Below are 12,234 nucleotides of genomic sequence, written 5' to 3'. Positions count from 1 at the left end.
GTAGGTGCTTTCGACAGTGGACAGGGGTCATCATGGACACTGACCATTCTGAGGCTATGCAGCCCCATACGCAGCAAGGTGCGATGCAGTCGATTGTGACACATTCCTCCCATGACCACCATTAAAATTTTATGTGACTTGTGCCACAGTTGACCTTCTGTCGGTTTGGACCAGACGGGATAGCCTTCGTTGCAATCGCACATCGATGTGCCTTGGGCGCCCAACACCCTGTCATCGGTTTGTGGTTTGTCCCTCCTCGGACCACTGTCGGTAGGTACTCACCACCGCTGACCGGGAGCACCCCACAAGCCTTGCCGTTTCAGAGATGCTCTGACCCAGTGGTCAGAGGATGTGCTGGACCGACAAGTCCGATCGACCGATGTGCTGGAGGATGTGCTCTGTGGGATGTGCTGGACCGACAAGTCCGATCCACGGCGGCTTCACCTCACAACTTACAGGACTTGAAGGATCTGCTGCTGATGTTTTGGTGCCAGATACCACAGGACACTTTCAGGGGTCTGATGGAGTCCATGCCTCGTCTGGCCATAACAATTTGGCCCTTGTCAAAGTCGCTCAGGTCTTTACTCCTGCCCATTTCTCCTGCATCCAACACATCAACTTCAGGAACTGACTGTTCACTTGCTGCCTAATATATCCCACCCCTTGACAGGTGCCATTGTAACAAGATAATCGTTGTTATTTACTTCACGTGTCAGTGGTCAGAATGTTTTGGCTCATCAGTGGATATATTCATAACAGTCCTCACAGTTGTTGTAGCTGCTACCTCCAAACATAAGTTTTTTTTGTATACCTTGTCGAGGCTCGTGTGAGAGCTAACACACAATGCACAGCAAGGGGGGCATGAGACAAGAGGGGCGGGGGTGGGAGGGACAAAACAGTGGGGAACAGAGACATTAGGAGATCTGTGGAAGGGAGTGGGATGGGGCGGGGAACATGGGGAATACAACATGGACATTACAGGGACTTTCAGGAAGGAAAGCAGGGAATTTGAATGAGGCGGGCTTGTGGTGGATTAGTAGGGGTAGAAAAGATTGAGGATTTGGATGGGGGATGATAAGAGGTGGTGGTGAACAGCTGTTTTGAAGGTCTGGAGGGAAGAATGAGAATGAATAGAGTGAGGGAGTTTATTCCAAAGGTGGGAAAAAGAGGAATGAAAGAGTGAAGATGAGCAGTGATTCGTGATTTTGGTAGTTTTACCAGGAGGGGGTTGTTGGCAGACCTTGAGCGCCCTGTGGAAATGTGGTGGTGGGGGGCGCGAGTCTGGAGAGGAGACGGTAGAAGACAGAAAGACCACAGACCAACTGATGGTGAGAAAGTGAGAGGCCCAAGGACTCAGCCTCATCACGGGAGATGCCAATGATCCGAAATGCCCTGGTTTCTACAGCGTGAAGCCGAGAAAGGTGGGAGGCAGGAGCACCAGCCCAGAGGGGAGAGCAGTACTCCATCAGGTTGCGGATGAAAACTTTGTAAGTGGTCAGGAGCTCTGGTGGGCCGAGGAAGGACTTTGCACGACGGAGGATTCCCAGTCCGCGACTGGCTTTGGAGGCGAGGTTTGAAATGTGGCTTTCCCAGGAAAGGTCATGGCAGATAGTGAGACCCAGAAGCTTGAAAGAAAGGACTTCTTCTAGAGGATTGTTGAGAAAGTGGATGGGGGGGTTTTCTAAACGGTCCTTTCGGAGAGACATCGTGAGAGTGAGATTTGTCCAGATTGAAAGACATGTTCCACGTGTTGGACCAGTTTGTGATTTTACCCAGGTTCTCCAAATCTTTGGTTGTGCATTGGCACAGCCCGTTCTCTGAGGTACCTTTCCCAGTATTTTTGGCTTCTTTCAGGAGCTATCAGCAATTTCATGTAAAAATACCTTTCTCAAACGCAATAAAAAAATTTATTTCACCCCAAACTCTGCAGTTTTCTGGGGTTTGTGCACATTCACACCAGGCATCTTGGGGCCGATTAAGTCATTTTGAAAGTCGCATGTTGGAGCTATCCGGTTGTCTTGCAGATGTGTCATGTCGTTTGAGAATGTGCAGTTAGTTGTTGTTTTTTGTGGAGTCAGGTAAATAATAAATAACGGGTGTATAGGGATAGTGTTGTGTCCATGAGTTGTTGGGAATGCTTCATGACACAGGCTTGATGATGGGCCGAGTAGCCTTCTCCTGTATCTGGATTTCTTTGTGTGTATTCCTCTTTGTAGGTATTTATGAATAAGTAGATGTCGTTGCGGAACTTCTAACTGAACATGCTGCATCTATATGGTAAACCACTATATCATCACCCGAGCGGCGGAGGGGTCAAAATGTTTTCCCCTTGACCCTATTCACAGATGTCGGTGATTCTCCTGATGCCACCGAACCTAAATGTTCTTCTTTATCTAATACTAGTGCAAGAAAATGTCAATGTAATGGGAAAACATTCACTTCAGTTCGAACCATGTTTTCCAATGAGAGCATGGAAGTACTCCAACCTGTCACACCTGCCTCCCAATGTTAATGACACGCGCACACACAGTGTCTGGAAAATTGTATGTTCCATTTTGTCGATGACTCCACATTGTGATGTCTCGTGCCTCTTCAAATCAATAGGCAGAACAGCAGCAACATCATTCTCTAACGCTATCATGCTGAAAGTTGAGCTTCAGGTCTCAAGGTGCCTGGTGTATTATGTGACTTTTATGGACATATTTGCTTCAACCATTAGATTGCCAGACTTTAAAAAAGGGCTCTGCACTCTACTGCCATCCTTTCTCTTTTCTGTCTTTTATGAAGTTCATGACTTTAAAAATAGCCCCGTGGGGGACTGACGGTTATTTCCCCAACAGGCGGGGTGAAAATGATGGATTAGAGAGAAGGGGCCATGGCCCACCTTCCTGAAGTGTTACAGTCATCGGGATGGGGGGCATATCTTAAGTTTACGGCATGGTCCTTATGTTTCATGAAAAGTTTGGTCTGCGTCTGGCCGTCGGTTTCAGAGAAGATTTTCAAACAAATTACCTGAATTTGAGGTGAAACCCTCATTTTCAGCCTCTTGGAGGGGGCAGATCCGAATGCTTTCAAACCCCACAATCTACTTCTCTGGCCAACCACTGGGAGAGATGCAGTCACTGGAACTCCAAGGCTGCACAATCTCTCACAACCTGTCTTGTGCAGAACACATCACCAAACGGGCTTCAAACACACTCTAATGACAATATTTCCGCAGAGCCAAGTCGATTGTGTGGCACTCAGAGCTCATCACAGCGTAATTGTATAAGGCCTTCACCTGAAGAACCATTGAGTATGGGTGCCTACTTTAAGCTGGTGCAGCTACTTCCCATTTTGCTCCCTTGGAAGTTATCAAGTCCAAGTGTCTCTCCTCCTTCTCCTTCATATGCAACACAAGACTGTGGGTAGCATCATTGGCTGAGGACACAACTCTGCCACTGATGCAATGCCCCCAATACCAGAACATTGGTACTTATTTTGCTAACATTGGTACTCATTTTGCTGACCTTGGAAGAATGAAAGGCTGAGTCAACCCCACCTGGTGTTAATTCAACGACCGATGGGGGCTCAAACTCAGGACCCTAAGATCCAAAACCAGCCACCCTAACTGCTAAGCCAATACCATTCTTCAAGGCTCTCTGTGTTATTGGCAAATCTCAGCAAAAGGCGAAGTCCCAAGGTCTACAGTGCTTATAGAAAGTCCACACCATCTTTCAAATTTTTCACCTTTTGTTACATTATAGCCTGGAATTAAATTGCATCAAATCAAGCTCATCCACCTTTATTTACACATCATAACCCTCAACTTCCAAGTGAAAAATAAATTCGACAAATTTCAGGAAATTAATTAAAAACACAAAACTAGAATATCTTGGTTTGATAAGTGTCCACACCCCTGAGTTAATATTTGGTGGAAGAACCTTTGACAGCAATTACAGCTGTGAATCAAATGGGATAGGTCTCTAGCAACTTTGCACACCCTGATTGGACAATATTTTCCCATTCTTCTGGACAAAACTGTTCAAGCTCAGTCAAGCTGCAGGGGGAGCATTTGATGGACAGCAATCTTCAAGTCATGCCACAGAAGACATTTATCTTTTTGTTCCTTAGCCACTCCAGTGTAGCTTGGGCTGTGTGCCTCGGGTCATTGTCATGCTGAAAGGTGAACTTCCATCCCAATTTCAGCTTCCTTGCAGAGGGCAGCAGGTTTTCCTCTCGGATTTTTCTTTATTTTGCTCCATCCATTTTCCTTCTCTCCTGACAAATGCCCCAATCCCTGCTGATGTGAAACATCCCGATAACACGATGCTGCCACCACCATACTTCACAGTAGGGATGGTGTTCTTTGGGTGATGTGTTGTGTTGGGTTTGCATCAAAAGTAACATTTTGCATTCAGGCCAAAAAGTTCCATCTTGGTTTTCTCAGACCACAAAGTTTTTGCCACATGGCTTCAGAATCTCCAGTGGATTTTTGCATACTGCAAAGAGGATTCAAGGTTGGCTTTTTCGAGGAAACGCTTCCTTCTTGCCACCCTACCATACAGGCCATACTTGCAGAGTGCTTGGGATATTGTTGTCACATGTACCCAGTGACCAGTATTTGCCATAAAGACATGGAGCTCTTTCAAAGTTGCCATTGGTTTGCTGGTGGCCTCTATGATCAGTCTCCTCCTTGCTTGCACGGTCATCCAGTTTGGAGGGATGGCCTGATCTAGGCAGGGCCTTGGTGGTACCACACATCTTCCACTTCTTAATCATTGTCTTCACTGTGCTCCAAGGGATGTTCAAGGTCTTTGAAATATTTTTCTACCCATCTCCTGATCTGTGATGAACAAACTTTCCACAACTTTATCCCAGAAGTCTTTTGAAAGCTCCTTGGTACTCATGGTTGAGTGTATGCTGTGAAATGCACTACCCAGCAGAGGAAACCTTCAGGAACAGCTGATTTTACTCTGAAATATTCAGAATCACTACAATGTAACACAGGTGGAGGCCAAATAACTTGGTGTGTGATTTTGAATGTGATTGGTTATAGCTGAGCAAATTTACAATTGTTATTATAAGGTGGAGGGTGGGGGGGGTTGGGGGTGGACACTTATCCATCCAAGATATTGTAGTTTTGTATTTTTAATTAATTTTCTGAAATTTGTAGAATTTGTGTTTCACTTGGAAGTTGTGGGTTATGATGTGTAAATAAAGGTGGAAAAAGTCTGATTTGATGCAATTTAATCCCAGGCTGTAAGGTAACAAAAGGTGAAAATTTTGAAAGGGAGTGTAGACTTCCATTTGGCACTGTAATTGTCACCAACGACTGGTGGGTTGGTGGGTTCTGTTTGCTATTGCCTCATTTTTGGCCTTGCCTCTGTTGCCCTGTCATCCCCAACCTTCTATTCCCTAGTCTGTGGAAACGATTCCCTCTGTCTGTTGTTTCGCGTCACTCTCTTCATCATGGAAGAGTTCTGCCCATTATCAACTCATGCTTTCTCCCATTCCCATCCCTGCTCTCTTCTGCTGTCACTGACCCCCTTTCCCCCCAATCCTCTTTTCCACTCATACATGATGCTTTTGTCTCCCTGTCCCCCACTCTCATCCTATGTCTGTGAACCTGCTGCCCCTTAGTCGAGCTCCTCTATGAGTCTCGATATCTATACTTACTTTGTTTACTTCTCCTCATCGTGTCTTTCAACACAGAAAACTGCAACAAAATCTCGCCATGTCTTCCTATCCATCATCACTTTCAGAGTTCCAAAGAACTCCTCCATTTCTTTCACTTCCATTGAAAGTTTTTAATTCTGCTTGGACAGTCCTCAAAGTTTCCCCCTGGCCATCCTCTTTCTTTTCCCTCTTTGTGTCAAGAACATAGCTTTTATCAAATTGATTTCATCTTCCCTCATTATATGTCCAAAGCACCTACTTCTCCTCTCTTTAATTTCTTCATTGATAGTGTTTTGTCCTGTCCTTCTTGCTTCCTCATTTGTGATTCTTTTTTTGCCAGAAACCCTTTCAATTCCCCTCAAATATCTCTGCTGAAATCCTCGAAGTTTGACCTCCATCTTTTTGGTCGTCTTCCAGCACACTGCAGCAGACAAAAGAACTGACTTTATGTGGAATTGAATATTCTCATTTTAGTTAAATATAGAATTTTTGTTTGTCCATACTTTGTTGAGACCAATTAATGCTGTTTCTTTCTTTATTGATACTGGTCTCAATATGTTTTTGGTTTTTCCTTTTTTATCCTATATTGTTCCTAAATGTTTCTGCATCTTCGATGTTATTTCCTTTCAGACGCAGATCATCCTGAGGTTCAGTATTGAATCGCATCACTTTAGCTTTGGTGACCTTAATTTTCAAGTCCACTTTTCTTGCTTTTCTCGCAAAACATTTTGTCTTCTCTTGAAACTTTTCAAATACATTTGAGATAAATCGTCGACTGAGTCCAAATCCTCTACAACTTTATTGGCCATCCATTCGATACCTGTTTCTTTTCCTTTCGCTGTCTTTCACCCTTTGAACCCTGAGCTCCTTGGACTTTTGGCTCCCCCACCCTGGGCTCCCTGGAGAAGAATCCGGCCACTCGTGTATACGGAAGTTTGAATGGCGGCTGGTAAAAACGGCTGCCAGGGTTCAAAGGGGTTAAATCCTGGATGAAGGCTTCACCTGCAGTGTAATTCATGATAGTAAACTGTCACCATGGTTTCCAGGAAAGACAGGTGTGAAGCAAGGATGCATTCTTTTGCCAACTCATTTTCCAACAGTAATTAGACAGGTTTATGTTAACCCTTTGAACCCTGGTGGCCGTTTTACCAGCCACTATTCAAACTTCCATATTCCTGAGCGGTTGGTAAACCGGCCACTATTCCTACTTCTATATACCCAAGTGGTCATTTTACTGGCAGCTATTCAAACCTCCATATACTCGAGCAGCCGGATTTTTCTCCAGGGAGCCCAGGGTGCAGGGGCCAAAATTCCAAGGAGCTCAGGGTTCAAAGGGTTAATCATTTTGATTATATCTTCAGGTAATTCATACATCTTCAATAGTAACCAAAGTGACTCTATGAACACTATAATCAATGAACACTATCGAGATATCAAAAGACAAAAAAAAACATTTTAAACCGATTGAAACACCCTCTAATTTTCTGCAGCGAAATGCAAGACCTTTTTATAGACTTATATGCAACATATCATGTGTGATGGATCACATAATCAAGAACTTTGATGAAGTTACAAAGATGGTAGGTGTGGATAAATGTCATGGGTATGGCAAAAGGCACAGGCTTGGCAATAATTGCTCAGATTCACGATTAATTTGTATGACACCATTACCTATGTTACAGTCGAGTCTAGATAATAAGTGTGTGCGAATATAAGCGCACATTAAAAATAAGCGCACACGGGCCTTCCTATTTTATTTCTCCATTAAAAATAAGTGCATATAAAAACGTCAGAGTAAGGCTTTGAAAACTGAAATTATTATCAACTCAAACACTGCAGTATTACGTGTTTTATTGGCACATAAACTTTAAGTCCAAATTTCTTATATGTCTGATACTGGTACTTACAAGAGTTGTACATCGAAAACAATGTATTTTTTTTTATCAATGGTCTTGAAAGGATGTTTTACATCACGATCAAAATGGACACACAAGTGAAGCGTCAATCATACACCCATGAAAAGAAGATCGAGATTATCACGTTTTACAATTCTTGTAAGAACCAGTAACAGACGTGTCATAAAGTTGGACTTAACACGAAGACTTTGATGTGAATGCTGAAGAATGAGGAAATAAATGTTCAGAGTGAGAAAGGTTTAAACATGATAGGGAGCGGAAGATGGGCCTTTCACCCGGACATGGAAAACAAACTTGTTGGGGAGTTTAAACGGATGGAAAACAAACTTGTTGGGGAGTTTAAACGGATGGAAAACAAACTTGTTGGGGAGTTTAAACGGATTGAAAACAAACTTGTTGGGGAGTTTAAACGGATGGAAAACAAACTTGTTGGGGAGTTTAAACGGAGTTGCGGAGTTTGCGGAGTGCTCGAGGACTGAAAGTGTATTTAGTATTTGCTTCCGAGGAACGGATAATTAAAATTAAAATAACGTAAAAACTCATATCTATGTAGCCATTTTTAAGAACATTTACCATTATAAGCACATGTCATGGATTTTTCAAATATAAGTGCATCTGGAACAAATATGTGTTCCACTGAATCTGAAAAATAAGCACATACACTTATTATCCAGATTCTACTGTATGCACGTCTAACTTGTGTAACATTTGATGACTACATAAGACAGCAAATTTAATAAAAAAATATCCACAAAGCAAGCAGCAGTGGTAACATTTTTGGAAATACGTATATCATTTCAGCAGACAGCCATTAAGTTGCCGGAAGACCAGGCAGTCCTGATGGTTTTATTAAAGTCAGAACAGGATGCAGTGTCTATGTACAAACGGTATACAGGATAACTGAGGACAAATGACTGCAGGCAACGATACGTGCAAAACAGTACAAACATAGCAGCTCATCCTGGAATTCAAGAATGCTTGGACAGCCGGGGTTTCAGACCCTAAGTTTGGACAGAGACTGTTGTGGACAAAAGCAGAGGTTATTTGGAAACATTAAACGTAAACATCTCCGCTAAACAACTTGGTATGTATAATTATCCATGGATAAATAGAAATAATTCATTCCTAAATACAGCTTTGATGTTATAGAGGTCATTTGTGCAAAGCGCAGTGCAAAAAGAAATTAAAATAAAAAGGGTTTATTTGGTGCTTGTTGAAGCAAGTGGCATTTCTCAGAGAGCCATCTACCTCCAGGACAGGTCTATTTTTCATCAAACCGATTTTGGAAAGCTCAAACAAAAGCAGAAAGAGCTCCAAAGGTCTTTCCTTCTGACATATATATATATATATATATATATATATATATATATATATATATATATATATATATATATATATATATATATATATACATCAAACCATATAATTAAAAATGAGCAAAATATGCTGATGAACAAAGGGATGCCAAATCAGAAAACTCAAAGTCATGCTTAATAAGATGTCAGCAAGTGAGGAAAAAGGGAAAAAGGGGTGAAGAAAGGGGGTGCAAAGGGGTGGAGAAAAGGGCAAAAAGTGTGGAGAAAAGAAGGCAAGAGATGAGTGAAAGGGCAAAGAAATGTAAAAAACTAATGAAAGGGGTGGGAAAAGGCTGGAAAGGAGTGGCATTGGGGAAGAAAGGGGTTGGTACTGGGGCAGAAAGGGTAAGACCACTAAGACACTGCGGAAGAAAGGCGGCGGCACTGGGGAAGAAAGGGGAGGACCTGGGTAAGAAAGGGGAGGACTTGGGTAAGAAAGGGGAGGACTTGGGTAAGAAAGGGGAGGACTTGGGTAAGAAAGGGGAGGTCTTGGGTAAGAAAGGGGAGGTCTTGGGTAAGAAAGGGGAGGACTTGGGTAAGAAAGGGGAGGACTTGGGTAAGAAAGGGGAGGACTTGGGTAAGAAAGGGGAGGACCTGGGTAAGAAAGGGGAGGACTTGGGTAAGAAAGGGGAGGACCTGGGTAAGAAAGGGGAGGACTTGGGTAAGAAAGGGGAGGACTTGGGTAAGAGAGGGGAGGACCTGGGTAAGAAAGGGGAGGTCTTGGGTAAGAAAGGGGAGGTCTTGGGTAAGAAAGGGGAGGACTTGGGTAAGAAAGGGGAGGACTTGGGTAAGAAAGGGGAGGCCCTGGGTAAGAAAGGGGAGGACTTGGGTAAGAAAGGGGAGGACTTGGGTAAGAAAGGGGAGGACTTGGGTAAGAAAGGGGAGGACCTGGGTAAGAAAGGGGTTGGTACTGGAGAAGATGGGGGAGGACCTGGGTAAGAAAGGGGAGGACCTGGGTAAGAAAGGGGAGGACCTGGGTAAGAAAGGGGTTGGCACTGGAGAAGAAAGAGGGGCAGAACTGAGGAATGAAGGGGGGTTGGTACTGGGGAAGAAAGGGTGGCGAGTGGTAAAGGGGAAGAAAGGGGAGGTGGCACTGGGGAAGTAATTGGTGATGACACAGGGGCAACACGAGTGAAAAAGTGGCAGAATGGATGGGGCCAGGTATGCGCTCGCATTGTGAAGGATAGCCTTAAAATGATGCATTCATAAGTGCTCAATTAAGCGCAGTGTACTTGCATGTGCAAAGAGTGCTCCTTTATGACAGCAGGATGACATGAACCAGGTGCAACTGAACTGATGATCACAGAAGCTTGTGCTTGCAAGTTTTGAAGTTAAAATTAGGCACCTTCAATGTGGCTCTATACTTAGTGACGCGAATGAAAGCCGATTGCAAAGCTTCATTGCCAAACAAGTAGAATGCACACCAGCACCATTTGCAACTTCATGAATGTATCGTGTTGAACCATCAGCTTCTTGAACTCTCCCTCTTCGGCATGCAAAGGGTCATGCAATTTGTCAGGAATTTTTGCAAGACTGGATCCCTAAATTGCAATCACTCTCACCACTTAATCCCATAACCCAATTCAAGAATGCAAAAAGCCTTAAGTGCAACTTTCTCCAGGCGCACAGTACAAATAAACTAACATGTAGGACACAAATAAACTTACATGTAGGACACAGAAATCGTCCTGCAAAGTGCAGAATCTATTCTAGATCACTCCACGGTAATGGTTACTGCAACTTATGCTGCATTTGCAGTCAATAGCACATAGCGTGATAACCTGGCATCGTAGCCTGGATCAGCCCTAACTTTGCTGATGGAGATATCTTCAGCTACCTTATTATGCTTGGTTATGTGTAGTCTCAGGAATGAAATGCAACTCTGAAGGTAAAGAAAAATATATGCAAAGGATCAGTGATACATAGAGAGGAAATGAATAAAATATAGACATCTGTAAAGGAATAATCATGAGGAAGGAGTAAGATACAAGATTGACCACTTGTGTCGATGAATCACAGAGCCCCGTGTGCTAGGTCAAGTCAAATTGCAACGTACAATAAGCCGACCCTTCCAGAATGTCTGGTCCTGAGTTGTCGCAAAAAAGCAGGAGCAAGAAGTGGGACCTTTTGAAGGAAGCATGATGGAAAGCAAATCCTCCATAATCCTAAATTCATGATGGAAAACTCACCATGGTCTCACTTCAACTGCAACTGAAGTTAGATAATCTATGGAGATTTTAATGACAATGCATCTTCACCAATTTAGATTCTTCAATTATCGTCTTCTTCATCACTGTCATACATGGTGACCCCCTGCAGCGCCACACTGTGATTCACGGATGCTGAGGTCTCCTCCATTACCAGGCGATTCCTCACAGTCTCGTACGTCTTGCTGTTGAGTGTGCCGTCCAAAACCCCTTGGAGGCGAAAGTCTCGATACATCTTCTGCAAGAAGAATGGTAGAAGACAAAAAAAAAAAAACATGAAATGTGGTGAAGAAAGGTGGAATGAATCAGGGCAGTGGGAAGAGTACAGGGATGATGACTAAATTAACCACATTACTTAATGGGGCAAATTATATATCTCGGGGCAATACAGCAAACTCAACTCAGAGATATTCAACTTCTATGAAACTCACTCAACTTCTCCAAAGCTTTATAATATTGTGAACAGAAAAAGCATTACCCAGCTCTCTCTTCCTGCTTTCATTTAGTGACATATCAATATGTCTTTTTTCATTTTTCTTTGCAGGGGTAAAGCTCATGGGAGAGTGAGATAGAACTGTCAGTGGGATAAACATCAAGGACATTAACGATCAGGAAAAGAGGAGAGGGATGAGGGGAAGAAACTGAAGCCCACTCGTAAAATGGATGAGTTAGGAATGGTTAATGGGGTAAAAAAGTTCAGAGGTAAGAATTGTGGATGACAAGAGATGGCGGTGCATTGCTTTGTTGAAGTCTTGGAGGGAAGAGTGAAACAGAACAGCCTCTGAAAGGCGGTTTATAGACAGGAGAATTGAGGAATAAAAGAGTTGAGGTGCGCAGTCAGTCTGGGTTTTGGAAGTTTAACTCGAAGGGAGTTACTGGAAGAACACTCACATCCTGGAATTGCTGGGGAGGGTTGAGAGAGTGGAGGGAGCAATGTTGGAGAATAGATTGTAGAAAAGAGAGACCACCAACCCACATGTAAGGTAAAAGTAACAGATCTTGTGTTTCAGCTTCATCATGGGAGATTCCAATAATTTTGAGCCAGCTATAATTTCAGAGAATCCAACTGACAGAATGCACAGATGTGACACTGAATAT

The 12,234-nt window shown here is 43.3% G+C and overlaps 2 protein-coding genes across 3 annotated transcripts in view; both read right to left on the bottom strand.

Annotated features, from left to right (window-relative positions):
* Nucleotides 1–8,385: 8,385 nt before the first annotated feature.
* LOC147032617 (uncharacterized) lies at nt 8,386–10,132 on the bottom strand. 2 transcript variants are annotated; one of them, XM_085870384.1, is made up of 2 exons: nt 9,861–10,132; nt 8,386–9,817 (listed from the first exon to the last, which is right to left on the bottom strand). In XM_085870384.1, the coding sequence occupies exons 1-2, from the start codon at nt 10,130–10,132 to the stop codon at nt 9,076–9,078; spliced, it is 1,014 nt and encodes a 337-aa protein (XP_085726510.1). In that variant the 3' UTR covers nt 8,386–9,075. The 2 variants fall into 2 exon arrangements, with proteins under 2 accessions (XP_085726510.1, XP_085726511.1); XM_085870385.1 differs by having other exon boundaries at nt 9,903–10,132.
* LOC147032614 (calcium-dependent secretion activator 1-like) overlaps nt 8,386–12,234 on the bottom strand; it is a 488,157-nt gene continuing 484,308 nt past the window's right edge. Inside the window, exon 30 of the mRNA XM_085850762.1 lies at nt 8,386–11,374. Coding sequence (XP_085706888.1) covers nt 11,201–11,374 — 174 coding nt within the window. The 3' untranslated portion in view covers nt 8,386–11,200. The remainder of the gene's footprint in view (nt 11,375–12,234) is intronic.

Source organism: Eptatretus burgeri, chromosome 2, assembly GCF_056783735.1.
Source record: "Eptatretus burgeri isolate ZD-2024b chromosome 2, Ebu_testis_v1, whole genome shotgun sequence".
Taxonomy (NCBI): domain Eukaryota; kingdom Metazoa; phylum Chordata; class Myxini; order Myxiniformes; family Myxinidae; genus Eptatretus; species Eptatretus burgeri.
Note: the sequence above shows the minus strand (reverse complement) of the source record. Positions and strands in the feature narration are given on the sequence as shown.

What these genes read in the sequence shown, in the direction of transcription:
- LOC147032617 (XM_085870384.1), bottom strand. Translation starts at nt 10,132, where the DNA reads ATGCATCATTTTAAGGCTATCCTTCACAATGCGAGCGCATACCTGGCC. An exon ending in TCCTCCCCTTTCTTACCCAG is followed by an intron (nt 9,818 to 9,860) that starts GTCCTCCCCCAT and finishes TTTCTTACCCAG; the next exon opens with GTCCTCCCCTTTCTTACCCA.